At 44.6% G+C, this 20,605-nt stretch overlaps 1 protein-coding gene across 1 annotated transcript in view; it reads right to left on the bottom strand.

Annotated features, from left to right (window-relative positions):
* The window catches only part of ZMPSTE24 (zinc metallopeptidase STE24), a 50,689-nt gene extending 30,084 nt beyond the window's left edge, over positions 1 to 20,605 (bottom strand). The window contains exons 1-5 of the mRNA XM_062191051.1: positions 20,416 to 20,605; positions 17,631 to 17,777; positions 6,553 to 6,639; positions 3,073 to 3,189; positions 2,531 to 2,683 (exon numbers count right to left, since the gene is read on the bottom strand). Coding sequence (XP_062047035.1) covers positions 2,531 to 2,683; positions 3,073 to 3,189; positions 6,553 to 6,639; positions 17,631 to 17,777; positions 20,416 to 20,538 — 627 coding nt within the window. The 5' untranslated portion in view covers positions 20,539 to 20,605. The remainder of the gene's footprint in view (positions 1 to 2,530; positions 2,684 to 3,072; positions 3,190 to 6,552; positions 6,640 to 17,630; positions 17,778 to 20,415) is intronic.

The following is a 20,605-nucleotide window of genomic DNA, read 5'->3' as shown; positions in this document are numbered from 1 at the left end:
TAGTATTTCCAGACCCAAATAGTGCCAGATAGTAAGAGTTCACTGTTTTGATGAATTAAATAAAATTGAGCAGTCTAAATAACACAGTAAACCTGTGAACTTTATTTTAGGAGATAATGCTACTGGTGGTAATTCTCCAGACGGCAATAAACAGTCCTACCAAAACTATTTTGGTGATTTCTGACACTGTGAGTCAACCATACCATGCATTTCCTAAAGTCTTTGCTAAAAAAGAATTACTGGCTGGCATTGTGGCATAGTGGGTAACGCTGCCGCCTGCAGTGCTGGCATCCCATGTAGCCACCAGTTTGGGTCCCGGCTGCTCCACTTTTGATCCAGCTCTCTGCTGTGGCCTGAGAAGGTAGTAGATAGCCCCAACTCCTTGGGCCTCTGCACCCATGTGGGAGATCTGGAGGAAGCTCCTGGCTCCTGGTTTCAGATGGGCACAGCTCCCGCCCTTGTGGCCATCTGGTGAGTGAACCAGCAGATAGAAGACCTCTCTCTGCCTTTCCTTCTCTCTCTGTGTAACCTTGTCTTTCAAATAAATAAATCTTAAAAAAAAAAAAAAAAAAAAAAGAATTGCTAGTGATATTTGTTTCTTAGTTGGTTTGTCTTTTTTTATTTTTTAAAGATTTTTGTTTATTTATTTGAGAGGCAGAGTTACAGTCAGAGAGGAGAGACAGGGAGAAAGGTCTTCAATCCACTGGTTCATTCCCCAAATGGCCAAAACTGCCAGAGCTGGGCCCATCCCTCTGGCCCCCTCTGAAACCAGGAACCAGGAGCTTCTTCCAGGTTTCCCACATGGGTGAAGGGCCACAAGCACTTGGGCCATCTTCTACTGCTTTCCCAGGCCATAGCAGAGAGCTGGATCAGAAGAGGAGCAGCAGGGACTCATATGGAATACCGGTGCTACAGGCAGAGGCTTAGCCTACTGTGCCACAGCACTGGCCCCACTTAGTCTTCTAAAGTTAATTCCCTGCAGTTCATAACCACACATTTCACAACACTTCTGTAAGTCTTTGGAACATTTCTTCTCTTTCAATACAACAAATACTTATAAATCTAACTAGCACTCATTTTTTGAACTTGATCCCACTAGTAGGAAGCAAAGCAAGAAGCATTACTTAATTCTAGCTGAAGTAAACCTTATCATCAGTGGAGTTGAAGAACTGATAGATAATATTTTCTGGGGGCTATGAAAGACAACTTTGTGTGTAGCATGTTTGTCATCAAACAGTTTAGAATATGGGAAACAGAGGAGTTAAAGATGGATGGAGGGGAAAGTGGGACAGGGAGAAGAGTGAGTGGGTGCACAGGGAGGAGAAACTAGGTGGCCACGGTTGGGGAGGGAGAAGGAAAGAGAATGAGCAAAAGAAGGAAGGACAAGGGAACAGAGAAAAGGAGTAACAAAGCAGGAGAAGGGAGAAAGCAGGTGGCACAGGCAGGGGGAAATGGGCAGAAGAAAGCCAGGTAAGTGTATGCTTTCTTTTACCTGGCTCTCCTAAATCTATTCTCTTCAAAACATCCTGATTTTTAGGAACTAAGGGTCAGTCAAGAATCTTTACACTGGGGCCGGTATCGTGGCATAGCTGGTAAAGCCACTGTCTGTGGCACTGGCATCCCATGTGGGCACCAGTTCGAATCCTAACTGCTCCACTTCTGATCCAGCTCCCTGCTAATGGCCTGGGAAAGCAGTGTAAAACAGCCCCAGTGGGGATGTCGGAGATCTGGAAGAAGCTCCTGGCTCCTAGCTTCGGCCTGGCCCAGCCCAGGCTGTTGTGGCCATCTGGGGAGTTCACCAACGGATAGAAGATGTCTCTCTTTCTCCCGCTCTCTTTCAAATAAACAAACAATTCTTCTTTTTTATTTTTTGACAGGCAGACTTTAGACAGTGAGAGAGAGAGAGACAAAGGTCTTCCTTCCATTGGTTCACCCCCCAAATGGCCGCTACGGCCGGCGCTATGCCGGTCCAAAGCCAGGAGCCGGGTACTTCCTCCCGGTCTCCCATGTGGGTGCAGGGACCCAAGCACTGGGTCATCCACCTCTGCCTTCCCGGGCCACAGCAGAGAGCTGGACTGGAAGAGGAGCAACTGGGACAGAATCTGGCGCCCCAATTGGGACTAGAACCCGGGGTGCCGGCGCCACAGGCGGAGGATTAGCCAAGTGAGCCGCGGCGCCAGCCATATAAACAATTCTTTAAAAAAAAAAATCTTTAAATTACCACTCTTACTTATCCACTCTAGTGGCAACTCACAAATATATGGCCCAAAACTGTCTGACAACTGGATCATTAAAAACGGCTAACACCTAATGTCAAGGATCTGATTCAGCACAGAAAGAGCAAAACGTGTGGTCAACTCTCCTATTTCTACACCCAAAAGTAGATACCAAAAGGGAACTTTTCGTGAGAATCTATTTATATTTCAATGCTTCTTAAGAACTGTTTATATGCTAATGAAGATTAAATTACAGTAATCACACCAAGGAACTTTGTTAAAGAAAACGAAATAAAATAAAGGTTTTTACTCACCAGAGAAACAACTAATGTGAACAGCCAGGCATAAATAAAAAAATAGTCCCCTCCAATTTTAATAATGTAAAGTAGAAGTGAAGACACAGGCAATAAAATACACTGAGTCACAATAAATTTCTTGATTGCATCTTTCATGAAGAAGTCTAAAGTCTGAAAAACAAAAATACCACCACCACAACAAACTGAGAAATTGATTTTGCTTTTTAGATAGCTAAGAAGTGAACACAAAGGACACATTATTAAAGCAATTTTTCAAATTAACATACAGTGAGGTCTATTTTATACTAGGGAGAATAAAGCAATAGGTAAATGTCTTGCACTTTAGTTTAAAATCAATTCACTTAGTTACTAACACTAGACATTTGTACTAGAAGAGTTTATAGCAAGACTAAACTATAATCTTTACCATATCTGCAATCCTTTTATTTCCTAATTAATTAATTCTCTAAAACAGCAACTCTGTTTAAATTATTACCAATCCATGGCAAGAGCACAGAAAATCTTCCCATTTAAAACAGTATTTGAATTCTCTATTATACCTGATGATTGAAACCATGTTTTTCTTCTATCACAAAAGTGTTATAAAGACTCCATGGCAAACCAGTCAATGCGCTGAAAAGTGTAGCCAACAGCAGAAACACCAAGGACTGAGTGATCTAAGCAAAAGAAGAAAAAAATGGCAGTTTTTATGATATAAAATAATTCATTCCTCAAACGAACAAAGTGATCAAATCAATAAGTTATTTGCTTAGTACTTGTTATATCCCAAACCATGTGCCCGACTAAATGGGTAATTAAAGGTCTGAAATGTCACCCCTACTTTCAAAAAAGTTATTTGCAAACAAAGGAGAATAAACCAATGCCTCTTTTATTACACAGGTATTATATGAGTTACTTTAAGCCACACAGACTTAATAGTGAGAAGAATTCAGCAAACAGAAAGAGCAACACATGCTAGTGAATTCAAAGAAGGCTTACAGGTGATGAGACTTGGGATGGCACTCTGAAGAAAGAGAAATTAGTGGGTCGTAAAAGAGGAGGAAAAGGAGAAATTTCATGTTACTTGCAAAAGTATGGCAAGATAAAAGAGCACCCAATAAGTAGATGACAAGATGAGGGGGTTGGTTGGGACTAGGCAAAGAAACAAACAATGAGACAGAAAAGTTGGTCGAGGGCAAAACGGGTGAAGGTCCTTAAAGTTTTCACAAAACACCAAAATCCAATGGAGAAAATTACCTTCAGGAATTAGTGCAGAGCGAGCAATTTTTTTTTAAGGATTTATTTATTTATTTGAAAATCAGAGACAGAGAGAGGAGAGGCAGAGAGAGAGGTCTTCTATCTGCTGGTTCACTCCCCAACTGGCCACAACAACTGGAGCTGTGCCAATCTGAAGCCAGGAGCCAGGAACTTCTTCCTGGTCTCCCATGTGGGTGCAGGGGCATTTGGGCCATCTTCTACTACTTTCCCAGGCCATAGCAGAGAGCTGGATGGGAAGAGGAACAGCCGGGACTAGAACCAGCGCCCATATGGGATGCCGGCACTTTAGGCCAGGGCTTTAACCCACTGCGCCACAGTACCAGCCCCTACTCAACTTTTTCTGAAGCATTGTTTTTAGGAAAACTTTCTATATTAAATTACTAATACTTAGTTATTCAAAATAAGAAGGTCTTCAAAGAGTTTGAATACTTTAGGAAAGGCTATATAGAAAAGAGACACAGGATGACCTGAGTTAAATCCAGTGTACCCACACAATGGAACTGATCTTTAAAAAAAAAAAAAAACTTGAAGAGCCTTTTTAAAAAAATAGTAAAAACGAAATCATGGAGGGGCCTGCGTTGTGACAAAGCAGGTTAAGCCTGCATCGGCGACACTGGCAGTACATATGAGTTCAAGTCTCAGCTGTCCCACTTCCAATCCAGCTCCCTGCTAATGCACCTGGGAAAGCAGTGGAAGATGGCCCAAGTATTTGGGTTCCTACCAAGCACATAAGAGACCTAGATGGAGTCCTGGCTTTGGCCTGGCCCAGTGCTGGCTGTTGCGACCATTTAGAGAATGAAATAGCAGACGGAAGACTCTCCTTGCCCTCTGATTCTCCCTCTCTCTGTAACTGACTTCCAAGTAAAAAAAATAACTCTTTTTTTAAAAAAAGGTTCATAGGGCCAGCGCTGTGTCATAGCAGGCTAAGGTGCTAGCATCCCATATGGGCACCAGTTCATGTCCTCGCTACTCTGATCCAGCTCTCTGTTTCTGGCCTGGGAAAGCAGCAGAAGTTGGCCCAACTGCTTGGGCCCCTGCACCCATGTGGGAGACCTGGAAGAAGCTCCTGGATCCTGGCTCCTGGCTTTGAACTGGCCTAGCTCTGGTTGTTTTGGCCATCTGGGGAGTGAATGAGTGGATGGAAGATCTTTCTCTCTGCCTCTCCCTCTTTCTGCCTGTAACTCTGCCTCTCAAATAAACAAATAAAATCTTAAGAAAAAAAAAAAAGTTCATGGAAAATGGAATTAAATAATAGTGCACATTTTCATAAATATTTTGAAGACCCTTTATACTCATAGATGAGATGTACAATCTCAAGTAGAACAATCAGGAAGGAGGTAACAAAGCTGGCAATTTCCAAGGAAAAGCCAGGAAGCAGTGTGTAGCATCCATTAAGTGGGGAGTTTAATGCTTGTTCTACTAACTGGAGTTCCAGAAAGAGTGGCTGTTCAAGTTAGGCAGTTTAGTGGAGATTCTGGGAGATACTTTCTCTATCTTTGTTTGAAATATGTTAAGTATATTTAACACAGAAACACCTGCTGAGGCCAGCACTGTGGCGTAGCAGGTAAAGCCACTGCCTGCAGCACCAGCATCCCATATAGGCACCAGTTCAAGTCCTGGCTGTTCCACTTCCAATCCAGCTCCCTGTTAATGTGCCTGGGAAGGCAGTGGAGGATGGCCCAAGTGCTTGGGCCCCTGCACCCATGTGGGATACCTAGATGAAGCTCCTGGTTCCTGGCTTCAGCCTGGCCCAGCCCTGGCTGCTGCAGCCATTTGGGGAGTGAACCACAGGATGGAAGATCTCTCTCTGTGCCTTTCTGTCTCTCTCTCTCTCTCTCTCTCTCTGAAACTCTGCGTTTCAAAAAAACAAATGAATCTTTAAAAAAAAAAAAAAAAGCAGCATCTGCATACATGAGTTCAACAAAATTCACACTTTCCCTTTCATTGCACACATTTATTTGTTCCAAAGAAGCAGCTGCAGAACCAGCATTGTGGCATGGTGGGTTAAGCCACCACCTACAATGCCGACATCCCATAAGAGCACCAGTTCATGTCACTTTTGATCCAGCTCTCTGCAAATGCACCTGGGAAAGCAGCAGAAGATGGCCCACATACTTGAGTCCCTGCTATCCACGTGGGAAACCCAGATGGAGTTCTAGGCTCCTAGCTTCAGCCTGGCACAATCTCAGCTGTTGCGGCCATTTGGGGGTGAATTAGCTGATGGAAGATCTCTCTTTCTGTCTACTCCTCTCTCTAATTCTGCCTTTCAAATAAATAAATAAATAAATCTTAAAAAAAGAAGCAGCAGTAGCCACCTATACAGAGATTACATTTCCCAGCTCCTCTGCATTTAAGTGAGACCAAATGACTGGTACACCAATGAAATGTGAATGCAAAGAACATATACCATGGGGGGTCTAAGGAAGTTAAAAGAAGGCATATGCATGAGGCACTGGATGACAAATTCATAGATGAAAGGAGACTGAGCCCTCGATTTACCACATGGGAGCTAGCTGCTAACTAAAAAACTAACACTGGGCTATTATGTGATTGAGAAATAAACTGTTGCGAAAACCCACTGAAATTCTGGGTTTTTGTTACGGTAACTAGTATTATCTGACATAGCATGGGTGGACAAGGACTGAACAGACAGAAAAGCTAGTCTAATGATGGTAGGAGCAAGAAAATTAACTTACACAGTTAACTTCAGTTTAAAGCTTACAAACAAAAAGACTGACAAAATATGCTAATGAATCACATACCTCATATTCTGGTCCAAAGCCAGCGTAACCACAGAATCGTCCAGAGAGTTTCCAGAGATAAGGGATTCCTCCAAAGAGAAGAATAAACTATAAAACAAAGCATACTTTAGTCATATTTGAATAGTATCAGAAACTATCATATGAGACAACATGTTATAAAAAAAAGGTCAAAATTATTATCTCTCTAAAAAAATAAAAAGAGAAACTCATCTCATTTAGTATTAAAAATATAAGCCACTGAGATACTAAGCTGAGACTGCTAACATTTTATTATTATTATTTAAAAGGCAGTGTGAAAGGGGGAGAGGGAGAGAGATCTTCCATGTACCAATTTACTACCCAAATGGCCACAACAGGCAGATCTGGGCCAGACTGAAGCCAGGAGCCAGGAACTGCATCCTGGTCTCCCAAAGTGGTGGCAGAGGCCCAAACACTTTGTCCATCATCCGCTGCTTTCCCAAGTGCATTAGCAGGGAGCAGGATTTCAAGCAGAGCAGTGGGGATTTGAACTGGAACCCCTATATAGAATGCCTGTGTTGCAAGCAGCAGCTCAACCCACTACACCACAATGCCAGCCCCTGTTAAAATGTTTTTGTTTGGGCTGCCACTGTGCTCACTTCATTAATCCTCCGCCTGAGGCGCCGGCATCCCATATGGGCACTGGGTTCTAGTCTGGGTTGCTCCTCTTCCAGTCCAGCTCTGTGCTGTGGCCTGGGATAGCAGTGGAGGATGGCCCGAGTGCTTGGGTCCCTGTACCCACATGGGAGACCAGGAAGAAGCACCTGGCTCCTGGCTCCTGGCTTCAGATCGGCACAGCGCCAGCCCTAGCAGCCATTTGGGGGGTGAACCAACGGAAGGAAGACCTTTCTCTCTGTCTCTCACCGTCTATAACTTTACTGGTCAAATAAATTTAAAAAAATGTTTTTGTCTATACATTATATATGTATGAACTGAATGTTATGTAAATCCTTAAAAATTATTTATTTATTTATTTATTTATTTCTCAGGCAAGAGATATCTGCTAGTTCACTCCCCAAATGCCCACACGCCTGGGACCAGGCCAGGACCAAGTCAGATATGAAGAACTTAATCCAGGTTTCCGACACGAGTGGCAAGAACCCAATTACTTAAGCCATCACCTGCTATATCCCAGGGTACACATCAGCAGCAAGCTAGAATCAAGTCAGAGCCAGGGAAGCTAGAATCAAGCCAGAGCCAGGAGTCAAACCCACACATTCTTGGCTAAAGCAATGGAAAATGGCCCAAGTGTTTGAGCCCCTGTCACCCACATGGGAGACCTGGATGAAGCTCCTGGCTCTGGCCTGGCCCAGCACTGCCTGTTACAGCCATCTGGGAAGCGAACCAGCAGATAGAAGATCTCTGTTTCTCTTCCACTCACTCTCTCTGTAATTCTGACTTTCAAAATAAAGAAATAAATCTTTAAAAAACAAACAAACAAACAAAAACAGGCATTTTTATGTGGGGCAGAGGCAACTTAACTGGTATCTTAACCATTAGCCCAAACATCCACTCCCAGTATGTGAATTATATTTCAATAAAGCTGTTAAAGAGAAAAAAAAAAAAAACTAAGCTAAACTAAAAAACAAGTAAGGGCATGGGGAGATGCAGATAAGATAGGAAGACTAAGTTCTGGTGTTCTTTTGCATAGTAGGATGAACAAAGTTAACAATATTATATTGTGTATTTCAAAACAGCAAGAGAAATTTTTTAACTATTCTCATCATAGAGAAATGATAAATGTTTACAGTGATGGCTATGACACTGATTTGATTATTACACAATGTATACATGTACTGGGGCCAGTGTTGTGGCGCAGCAGGTTAAGCTGTCACTTCAGCAGCTGCTGCCATCCTATATCGGAGAGCCAATTTGAGTCCCTGCTGCTCTGCTTCTGACCCAGCTCCCTGCTAATGTACCTGGAAAGGCAGTGAATGATGGCCTGAGTACTTGGGTCAGAGTTGTCAGGTCCCCCATGTTACGTGCTCTAGCACAGCAGTTTGTTTTTTTTTTTTAATTAATTAATTTATTTGAAGGGTAGGCTTACAGAGAGAGAAGGAGACAGAGAGAGAGAGACAGAGAGAGAGATCTTCCATCTGCTGGTTCACTTCCCAAATGGCCATGATGGTCAGAACTGGGCCAGGTCAAACCCAGGAGCCAGGAGCTTCCTCTGGGTCTCCCATGTGAGTGCAGGGGCCTAAGCACTTGGGCTGTCCTCTGGTGCTTTCCTAGGTGTGTTAGCAGGGAGCTGGATCTGAAGTGGAACAGCTGGGTCTGGAACCAGCACCCATATGGGATGCTGGCATCGCAGGCAGCGGCTTTTACTGGCTATACCACAATACCAGTCCCAGTATTCCTCTAATCTACTTTGTATATATTCATATATTGCAAGAGTATATATATATATATATATATATATACACACACACACACACGCACACACACATATACATATGTATCCATAAATAATGTACCTATGGGGCCTGCGTTGTGGTACCATGAGTTAAGCCACTGCCTGCGATACCAGCATCCCATAGGGGCATGGTTCGAGACCTGGTTGCTCTGCTTCTGATTCAGTTCCTTGCTAATGTGCCTGGGAAGGCATGGAGGATGACCTAAGTGCTTGGGCTCCTGCCACCCATGAGGGAGACCCAAATGGAGTTCCTGGCTCCTGACTGGCCTGGCACAGCACCAACCGCTACAGCCATCCAGGGAATAAACGAGTGAACAGATCTCTTTGTTTAACTCCACCTTTCAAATATATAAATAAATATTTTTAAAAAACTGTACTTATAGGGACCAGCACTGTGGCATAGCAGGTAAAGCTGCCACTTGCAGTGCCAGCATCCCATATGGGTACCAATTCAAGTCTCAGCTGCTCCATTCCCAATCCAGCTCTCTGCTATCACCTGGGAAAGCAGAAGACAGCCCAAGTCCTGGGCCCCTGCACAGGCATGGGAGATTCAGACGAAGTTCCTGGCTCCTGGCTTCGGATCGGCCCAGCTCCAGCCATTGCAGCTATTTGAGGAGTGAGCCAGCAGATGGAAGACTCTCTTTCTGCCTCTCATTCTCTGCATAACTCTGACTTTCAAATAAATAAATAAATAAACCTTTTTTAAAAAAAGTACTTATAAATAATATAAGAAGAGTACTTTAAAAAGTCCATAGAAAATGTGTATTGTAAAAAAACTACACATGTAGAGTCCCTGGATTTGAGTTCCAGTTCTGCCTGCAATCCAGGTGCTAATTTGTGCCCTGGGAAGCAGCACATGATGGCTCACGTACTCAGATTCCTGCCACCCACATGGGAGATACAGATAGAGTTCCAGCTGCCTGGCCTAGCCGCAGCTGTTGCAAGTATTTGAGGAGTGAACCAGCAAATGGAAGATCACGCACTCTCTGATCCACCCCCCCTTTTTTTTTAAAGATTTTATTTACAGAGAGAGAGAGGGAGAAACAGAGTCTCCATCCCCTGATTCACTCCCCAGATGCATTGGCCAGAGCTGGGCTGATCCAAAGCCAGGAGCCAGGAGCCTCTTCTGGGTCTTCCACTCGGGCACAGGGCCCAAGCACTTAAGCCATCTTCCACTGCTTTCCCAGGCATATGCAGAGAGTTGAATTGGAAGAAGAACAGTTGGGACTCAAACCAGTGCCCATATGGGATGCTGGCACTGCAGGCAGAAGTTTAGCTTACTAAGCCACAGCACCGGTCCCATCTCTTTCTCTGTCTCCCTGCCTTTCAAGTAAACAAAAATAAATAATAAAAAATTTAGAAGCCAGCATGGCGGCATAATGGGTGAAGCCACCACCTACAATGCTGGCATCCCATACAGGCACCAGTTAGAATCTCAGCTGCTCCACTTCTGATCCAGCTCCCTGCTAATGCACCTGGGAAAGCAGCTAAAGATGGCACAAGTCTTTGGGTCCCTGTACCTACATGGGAGATCTGGATGAAGCTCCTGGATCCTGGCTTCGATCTATCCCAGCCCTGGCCACTGCAGCCATTTGGGTAGCGAAACAACAGATGGAAGACCTCTCTATCTCTCCCTACCTATCTTTGTAACTCTGCCTTTCAAGTAAAATAAATCTTTAAGTAAATAAATAAATATTTTAAAACATGGATGGATACCAAAAATTTTTGTGCCAAAATAAGCTTTTCTTTCCATTTTTTATATTTCTGAACTCATTACAGTGATTTACATATGTTTTTTGAAAGTATATAAATTATATCATATCATAGTTATCAGTCTACAATTTGCTTTTTGCACTGCATTGTTTTAGATCTACCAGTGGTGATCTTTAACTATATTTGGCATCATCAGCTTGTTCTGTAAAATGTTTATACCAAGTAATATTCTCATTTCCAGTATTTGATGTTCCTGTTTTCCTACAATGTTGTCATAGTTTATAGCATCCATCTTTTAGATTTTTACTGGCATGTTGGGTTGCTTTAATATCACAGGTCTCAAATTTTTTTTAAGATTTTTTTTTTTCATTTTATTTGAAAGTCAAGAGTTACAGAGACAGAGAGACAGAGAGAGATATTCTCCATCTGCTGCTTCACTCCCCACATGGCAGCAATAGCCAGGGCTGGGCCAGGCTGAAGCCAGGGACCAGTAGCTTCATCCAGGTCTCCCTACATGGGCTATCAGCAGCTGCTTTCCCAGGCACATTAGCAGGGAGCTAGATCAGAAGTAGAGCAGCTGGGACTTGAACTGGTGCCCTCACGAGCTTAACCCATGGTGCCACAATTCTGGCCCTTCAAACAGGTTTTTGGATAGCACAGCACCAGCAATAACATCTGAGATGTCAGAGATGCACGTTCTCAAACCCCACCCCAGACCTATTAAATCAGAAATTTGTAATGGGGCCTAGAAGTCTCCATGTGAATCTGATGTACACTAAAGTTAAAAATCATTGTTTGAATAAATTGCTTTTTTTTTTTTTTTTTAACAGGCAGAGTAGACAGTGAGAGAGACAGAGAGAAAGGTCTTCCTTTGCCATTGGTTCACGCTCCAGTGAACCTGGGAAAACAGTAGAAGATGACCCAAGTTCTTGGGCCCCTGCACGTGTGTGGGAGACCCAGAAGAAGCTCCTGGCTCCTGGCTTTGGATCAGCGCAGATCTGATAAAAATAAATAAATTTTAAAAAAAAAAAGTTTTCTTACTCTACATCTAGGCATTTCCACTTTACAACTAACTTAATCTTGGATGTAAACCTTGTTTTCCCAGAAGACATGCTTTGGACACCACTGTTTGGCATATGCTCCAGCTGCTGAGTTAATTGACCTGGGATGGAGCTTCTTTCATCCTATTCCCAACACTAATAAATAATTCAGAATTAAAGATTTATAATGCTTTTAATGAGAAGCTAGAACACCTATTACTTAAAGCCCAGCTTTTAAATAAGTATCAAGGGTAGTTTTAATAGGAACTTTGTATCCTATCTATGGATACATGTGAAAACCACCATTCCAAACCCTGTCTACTTTGGAGATGGAGAACCAAACACGGTGAAATTTCTCTATGTCGTTAATCTCACCGAGCACACTTCTGGGGACGTCCCATGACAAGAATTACCGAGTCCAATAAAAACAATTCCTGTGCCTCTTTCGCGAAGCATTCTTTTTTGGCCATTTTTACTATAGTCTTGAAAATTAGGGATGACAGGTGTATAAATATTTCTATTTTATAGATGAGGCATTGAAATCTAGAAAGGCTCAAGTAACTTGCCCAAAGCAACTCAATGACCAAGCAATCGCTATGTGTTGGGCACTATTCTAAGTGCTTCATTCTATTATTTTGCTCAGTTCTTGCCACACAATATGACGTGTGGTTTAATATCTATCCATTTTGCATTTTAAAGATGAGAAAAATGAGACTTAAAAGTCAAAACTGGGGGCTGGCGCCGTGGCTCAACAGGCTAATCCTCCACCTTGCAGCGCCGGCACACCGGGTTCTAGTCCCAATCGGGGCACCGGATTCTGTTCTGGTTGCCCCTCTTCCAGGCCAGCTCTCTGCTATGGCCTGGGAGTGCAGTGGAGGATGGCCCAAGTGCTTGGGCCCTGCACCCCATGGGAGACCAGGAGAAGCACCTGGCTCCTGACTTCGGATCAGCACAGTGCGCCGGCCTCGGCGGCCATTGGAGGGTGAACCAACGGCAAAAAGGAAGACCTTTCTCTTTGTCTGTCTCTCTCACTGTCCACTCTGCCTGTCAAAAAAATTTTTAAAAAAAGAGAGAAAATAAAAAGTCAAAACTGGGGTGTGGGCATTTGGCACAAGGGCAAATTAAGTAACACAGTTCTTCCCACACCCACATCCCATTCAGAAGTGCCTGAGTTTGAGTCCTGGTTCTGCTTCCAATTCTAGCTTCCTGTAGTTGTGTACCTGGGAGGCAGCAGATAATGGCTCAACTACTAGGGCCCCTGCCACCTGCTTGTTCCAGGTTACTGGCATCAGCTTGACTTAGTCCTGGCTGTTTCGAGCATTTGAGGAGTAAATTGTAGATGGGAAATCTCTCTCTCTCTCAGTCTCTGTCTCTATCTTGCTCTCCATATCTCAAATAAATAAATAGTTTTTAAAAAAGATTTATTTTATTTACAGAGAGAGAAGGAGAGGCAGAAAGATCTTCCATCTGCTGGTTCACTCCCCAAAGAGCCACAACGGCCCAGGCTGGGACAGGCCAAAGCCAGGAGCTTCTTCGAGGTCTCCCATGGGTACAGGGCCCCAAGCACTTCGGCTGCTTTCCCAAGCCATTAGCAGGGAGCTGGATTGGAAGTGGAGCTTCCAAGACACAAACTGGTATCCATATGGGATACTGGTGTCAGATGGTGGCTTTACCCATTATGCCACTATACCAGCACCAATAAATATTTTCTTTTCTTTCTGTTTTTTGTTTTGTTTTGTTTTTTGTTTTTTGTTTTTTTTGACAGGCAGAGTGGATAGTGAGAGAGACAGAGAGAAAGGTCTTCCTTTTTGCCATTGGTTCACCCTCCAACGGCCGCTGCGGCCGGCGCATTGTGCTGATCCGAAGCCAGGAGCCAGGTGCTTCTCCTGGTCTCCCATGGGGTGCAGGGCCCAAGGACTTGGGCCATCCTCCACTGCCTTCCTGGGCCATAGCAGAGAGCTGGCCTGGAAGAGGGGCAACCGGGACTAGAACTCAGTGTGCCGGCGCCGCAAGGCAAAGGATTAGCCTGTTAAGTCACGGCGCCAGCCAATAAATATTTTCTTTAAAAAAATGAAAAACTATTCATGTATAAAGACTCAGAAATTGGAGAAATAACAATTTGAATTTTCTACTCTGCACTACCCTACTTCCCAGCCATGCCATGTCTTGAATGGCTCTTTCTTTTCTTTTCTTTTTTTTTTTTTAAGACTTATTTATTTATTTATTTGAAAGTCAGAGTTACACAGAGAGGAGAGGCAAAGAGAAAGAGAGAGAGAGGTCTTCCATCCACTGGTTCACTCCCCAACTGGCCACAATAGCAGGAGCTGTGCTGATCCAAAGCCAGGAGCCAGGAGCTTCTTCCGGGTCTCCCATGTGGGTGCAGGGGCCCAAGGACTTGGGCCATCTTCTACTGCTTTCCCAGGCCATAGAAGAAAGCTGAATCAGAAGAGAAGCAGCCGGGTCTTGAACTGGCACCCATATGGGATGCCAGCGCTTCAGGCCACGGTGTTCACCTGCTGCGCCACAGCACCAGCCCCAAATGGCTCTTTCTTGACATTTGTGAGATATTAGGAGGCTGGACATTTTCCCTCCGGGTACTTTGCCATATTTGTGTGAATAATGCCTCCATCATTAATTACACAGGGTCATGCTTAGGTTCCCTCAAGTAGAAAGTACTCAGGGGGTCGGTGCTGTGGCGTAGCAGGTAAAGCCACTGCCTGCAGTGCCAGCATTCCATATGGGCACCGGTTCGAGTCCCAGCTGCTCCACTTTCAATCCAGCTCTCTGCTGTGGCCTGGGAAAGCAGTGGAAGATGGCCCAAGTCCTTGTGCCCCTGTACCCGCATGGGAGACCCGGAAGAAGCTCCCGGTTCCTGGCTTCGGATCGGCAGCTCTGGCCGTTGCGGCCAACTGGGGAGTGAACCATCGGATGGAAGACCTCTCTCTCTCTCTCTCTCTCTCTGCCTCCCCTTCTCTCTGTAACTTTCATATAATAAATAAATCTTTAAAAAGAAACAAAAAAAAAAAGAAAGTACTCAGGCAAAAAACGTCTAAGTGAATCTTCTCGTTTACTCTTTGTGACTAAAATATATCAATCAATTAATTAATTAAATTTTTTGAGAGCTAGCAAGGGAGAGCTTCCATCTGCTGGTTCACTCCCCAAATGCCTAAAAGGACAGGGACTCAGGTAGAACCGGGCAGGGCCACAGCTGGAAGCTGAGAACTCGATCCAGGTCTTCAATGGGGGGAACCTAATGATCTGAGCCATCATCTCTGCCTCCCAGGATCTGCACTGGCAGAAGCTGGAGTCAGATCCAGGCACCCTGACGTGGAAAAAGTGACTCAACCGGCGTCTTAACTGCTAGGCTAAACGCCTCCCCATAATTACTGGTTCTAGTCAACACAAAATAGGAATTAATGAACTCGCATTCAAACAGAACTGGGTTTCAAAGCAACACAAAATTTGCTTCTTCGCCAGTAGCAAATGCAGCTATTAGTTCCCCAAAGATAAATTTAGCACATTCATGTTGTGGTCTTTTTTTTTTTTTTTAACAATTTTTTAATTTTTATTTTTATTTATTTATTTATTTTTGACAGGCAGAGTAGATAGAGAGAGAGAGACAGAGAGAAAGGTCTTCCTTTTTGCCGTTGGTTCACCCTCCAATGGCCGCTGCGGCTGGCGCATTGCGCTGATCCCAAGCCAGGAGCCAGGTGCTTCTCCTGGTCTCCCATGCAGGTGCAGGGCCCAAGCACTTGGGCCATCCTCCACTGCCTTCCCGGGCCACAGCAGAGAGCTGGCCTGGAAGAGGGGCAACCGGGATAGAATCCGGCGCCCCAACCAGGACTAGAACCCGGTGTGCCGGCACCGCAAGGCGGAGGATTAGCCTGTTAAGCCACGGTGCCGGCCATGTTGTGGTCTTTAGAGTTTAAATAATGGTTTCTTTGATGTAGTCTTTTAAAAAGGATTTGTTTGAAAGGTTGGGTGACAGAGAAAGAAAGAGAGAGAGAGAGAGAGAGAGAATCTTCCATCCAATTCCATCCATCACTCCCCAAATGCCCACGATAGCTGTAGCTCGGCCAGCCTAAAATAACTGCTGTGTACCCCAAAATCCAATGCAATTTCATTTTCCAATCACTTATTAGTTTTTCGAAGATACCAAGATTTAACTCTCTTGGAAGTTTTATCACCTTCAGGAAAGGAGAACAGCTTCTAATAACTTGGATCTAATTAAACACACTAGAATGGTCTTTCCATATTTGTTAAGCAAAGTTTTAGGACAAACTAGACAATTCTGTCATCGTTTAACCAAATTAGATACAAACAACACTTATGGAGGACTTTCGCTGGATTGGGTACCATTCTAAGTATCTTACATACAATAAACTCATTTAATCCTCTCAACAACACTATAAATGGGGAACTACTGTTATCACAGCACAGTGAAATAAACGAGAAAACTGGCACACAATGTTTGATGATGTGCTGGAGGTCACCTGGCTGGTCTGGTGGAGCTGAGAGTCAACCAGCTGAGCTCAGAGTCTGCTGGGAAATGCTGCACCACACACCTCCAACTGTTCCATGGTGCACGTTCATAAAGTACAGGAACAAACAGGAAGAAATGTGTTAGGAAGAAACGTGTAAAAGAGGCAAGAAAAGAAGAGGGAGATCAGGAAAAAAGACTGAGAAATACTGCTCTACGCCAGATAGCCACTCTTCTTTTGGTGTGCGGGTAAGATGGGCTAAGTAAAAAATGACCTGTCATTCACTGTATCCTTCAATAAATGAATCATATGCCAGGCACTACATAAAAAATGACGAATAATCACCCTTCCTTGAAGGAACTAAAAGGATGCCAAGTAAACAGGCAATTCCAACAGAGGGTGGTGAGTACTCTGATTGGAACAATGATAGCAGGCAACCTTAGCCCGACCAGGAGAGCAGGGGTTTCAAACAGTGCCTTAGAAAAGATGACACTGCAGTTGCATCTGAATGGAAGAGTAGCGATGAACCAGCTTCCAGTGAGAGGGAGGAGAGGAGGAGGAAAGAAAAGGGCACCCCAGACAGAGGCACCAGCATGTGCAAAGTCTCAAAGTCACAAGAAACCAAGCTGGGTTTGGGATGATCAATAGAGATGGGGAAAATCCTTAAAGGGGGTAGGAATAAAATGATGAAGGTCAAGTAAGCAAAGACCAGGTCACAAAGAACCTCATAAAGCTACAAGAAACATGAACATCACCCCAAGGGAAACAGCGAGCCACTGCTGTGGGAATTCATGTGGCCAGAACTGTGCTTCAGAAAGACTCCTCCGGTCACAGTGTGGAGGAGATGGCTCAGCCACTCAAGGTAAAGGCTGGAAGGACTGCCGCAAGAACAGCAAGAATAATGCACGACACAAAGTTCCCTTTCACACCTGGCCCCAAGGCGACAGCAGACACAATCTCCAATTTTCAACAGACTCTGCAGTTGTGTTTCTGTCTCTTTATTATCAATCACAAAGCTTAAGAAAGCATTCCAGGGGCTGCTGCTTATGGTGCTGGCATCCCATATGGGCGCCAGTTCGAGATCCGGCTGCTCCACTTTCAATCCAGCTCTTTGCTATAGGCTGGGAGAGCAGTAGATAAATGGCCCAAGTCCATGTCTCACATGGGAGACCTGGAGGAAGCTCGTGGCTCTCAGTTTTAGACTGCCACATCTCTGGCCATTGTGGCAATTTGGGAAGTGAACTAGAGGATGGAAGACTTCTGTCTCTCTGCCTCTGCCTCTACCTTTCAAATAAATAAATCTTTAGAAAAAAAAAGAAAGCATGCTGGGACTTATAGGCATTATACTCTCTATGGTGTCACAAAAAACACAAAACTGAAAACAAACACTACAAAGTATTCAACAATACTCACAGTGCCTTCAACCTCTGAATAGAGTCCTGACCAGAAGCTGAAAGTACTTTTATCCAGTTGGTATAGTCGAGATTTCTCAAATGTTTCGGAGTCCATGATCTGTCCCAACTCTGGTGGTACACGAGTTGTTGTTTTATATATCCTCCTCTGAAATATGTTGAGGGAAACACTTTAATGAAATAGTAAATTGCTTATTACAATAGTCAAACAAAATGATCAAATATTGAATGTGGGGGCTGGGGCACTGGTTAGCAGGTTAAGCCATCTCATATGGGTGCCGGTTCAAGTCTCCGTTACTCCATTTCCTATCCACCTCCCTGCTAATGTACCTGGGAAAGCAGTGCAAGATGGCCCAAGTGCTTGGGCCTCTGCACCCACATGGGAGACAGGGATGAAGCTACTGACTCCTGGCTACTGCAACCATTTCAGGAGTGAACCAGCAGATGGAAGACTTCTCTCTCTGCCACTGCCTCTCCTCTGTAACTCTGACTTTCAAATAAATAAATCTTTTTTTAAGATTTTATTTATTTATTCGAGAGGTGGAGTTACAGGCAGGGAGAGGGAGACACAGAGAGAAAGGTCTTCCATCTGCTGGTTTACTCCTCAAATGATCAGAATGGCCGGAGCTGGGCTGATCCGAAGCCAGGAGCCAGGAGCTTCTTCCAGGTCTCCCATTCAGGTGCAGGGGTCCAAGGACTTGGGTCATCCTCCACTGCTTTCCCAGGCCATAGCAGAGAGCTGGATCATTAGAGGAGAGGCCAGGACTCAAACTGGTGCCCATATGGATGCTGGCGCTGCAGGCAGAGGCTGCACTAAGCCACAACATCAGCCCCAAATAAGTAAATCTTTAAAAAAAATATATTGAATGGTTTATAGCTTTAACTTGTCACTTAAGCCTGTTGAATTGGTTCACTCATACACGAAGTTGACCAGGTAGAATGACCACTGCAAAAATTGATATAAGAAAGTAAAAGCAGAATATTATCTGAGGCTAGCTGACCATGTAAAATTAAAATCAGGGTTGTTATTACAGACTTTACATGTAAACCAAAGTTATAACATCATAAGGGTACCACTCGTTCAGAATTTAACAGTCCAATAATACAGAAAGCAAATTCATGAAAAAGAGAAACAAACATGCTAACCCTGAGTATCAGTGGATACTATGGCTCGTCATTGAATTTGGTCCTAGGAGCCAAATGAAGGGAAATTTGAGGTTTAACAGAACTGTTTCAGGTCCATGAGAAAGACCAACTTTCTCATTATTTCAAATTCTAAAAGGTAATTTCAGCCCATGTGACATAAAAGGAGGCACAAATAACAAATACTAAGCAATATGTGCTTTCTCCATATACTGTTGTGTGCCGACAAAAGCTGAGAGCATTACAGCGAAGCATGACTTAGTCAAGACACTACTGAAAAGTAGTTACTCTAACGAGGCTTTTTATTAAAGTAAGGCAAACAGATGCTTAACCCTTCACCCCTCGGTTTAGACACGCCATACTTAGACAAAGCTTGTTCTCTGGGTCAGCTAGATTTTGCACTAAGGAAGTTATCCACAGAGCTCTTTGTCAGTTTCCTGCTGAACAGATGAACACCTGTTTTGAAAATCTGGACTAAAGAGATTCAGACATGAACTAGGCATAGATACAGAAATTAGAACTTTCAGTTTACAATACAAGTAGACTATAAATATGCAGAGCAAGAAGACCAGGAAGCTCACAGGAAAGAGTCCCAGCAGTTAGAAAGCAAAAGGTTTGGGGTTGGCGCTGTGCCTAAGTGGGTTAAAGCCCTGGTCTGCAGCACTGGCATGGACACTGATGCTGGTTCAAGTCTCAGCTTCTCCACTTAAGAGCCAGCTCCTTGCTAGTGTGCCTGGGAGAGCAGTGGAACATTCCTTGGGCCCCTGCACCCGTGTAGGAGACCCAGAAGAGGCTCCAGGCTTCAGACTGGCTCGGCTCTGACCATTGTGGCCATTTGGGGAGTGAACCAGTGGATGTAAGGCCTCTCTTTCTTTCTCTAACTCTTTCAAATACATAAAATAAAATCTTAAAAGAAAAAGGTTTTCCCAGGCACCATCACTGACGTATCTCAGTGACAACCCAGAAGCACGCAGGTGAAGTGAGAGACTGCAGAAGCTCAGGTCTCTAATCTAGCAAGCTGTCCACTATGGTTACCTCTAGGAAACCCTTGTAACTTTCACTTTCTACTTTACTTGTTTACAGTCTGTAAGCAAAAATAATAAAAATGCCTTTATGAACCATAAGAAATGTTTTTCGAGGAAAAAAAAAATAAGAGCACTTTAAGAAGGAAAAAAAAAAAGGCTGCAGGTTCTTGGGAGGATTGCAAAACTCTTCACCTCCAGAAAATGGTTTCCTGCGGTCACGCATGGGAACTCAAACGTCATGCGGAGGCTGTGATGCTAACATGTTTGCAGCTTCCTTCTGACGGCTTGTGCCAAAGCTCAAGAAGCTGGGTCTGGGCCCAAGGATCCTAATAGGACGGGCAGAGCGGCAGAGCTCAAGCCTGACCAGCGACAGCCCTTCCCCTTCTTCAGGCCCTCACCGGCACGGGTCCCACGACAACGTTGCGGAAAACTTCGCTAATGCATCAGGAACCCCTCAAAGCCACAGCCGGCCATCGGGCCAAGCGAAGGAGCTCGGTAGTGACGACGGGGTCGGGCCCGGTGCTGGGACCGAAGCGGGCATCAAGGGTCTTGGGGGCGAGGCCGAGGCTGGCCTGGGGCTGGCTGGGTGGGGGTCAGGTGGGCACGGTCCGGGCTCACCTGCCGCTGCGCTAGGAAGGTCTCCCAGAGATACACCGTCCAGGAGAAGAGCAACACGGCCATGAAGATACGCTTCTCGGCCGGCATCTCCCACACCGCGTCCAGCGACGCCCACATCCCCATGGCCACCCGGCTCCACCGGCTCCTTCAGCGTGCACCGGTGCCACACCGACACGTGTCCCCTCAGCAC

This window comes from Lepus europaeus, chromosome 5 (assembly GCF_033115175.1).
Source record: "Lepus europaeus isolate LE1 chromosome 5, mLepTim1.pri, whole genome shotgun sequence".
In the NCBI taxonomy this organism is placed as follows: Eukaryota; Metazoa; Chordata; class Mammalia; order Lagomorpha; family Leporidae; genus Lepus; species Lepus europaeus.
Note: the sequence above shows the minus strand (reverse complement) of the source record. Positions and strands in the feature narration are given on the sequence as shown.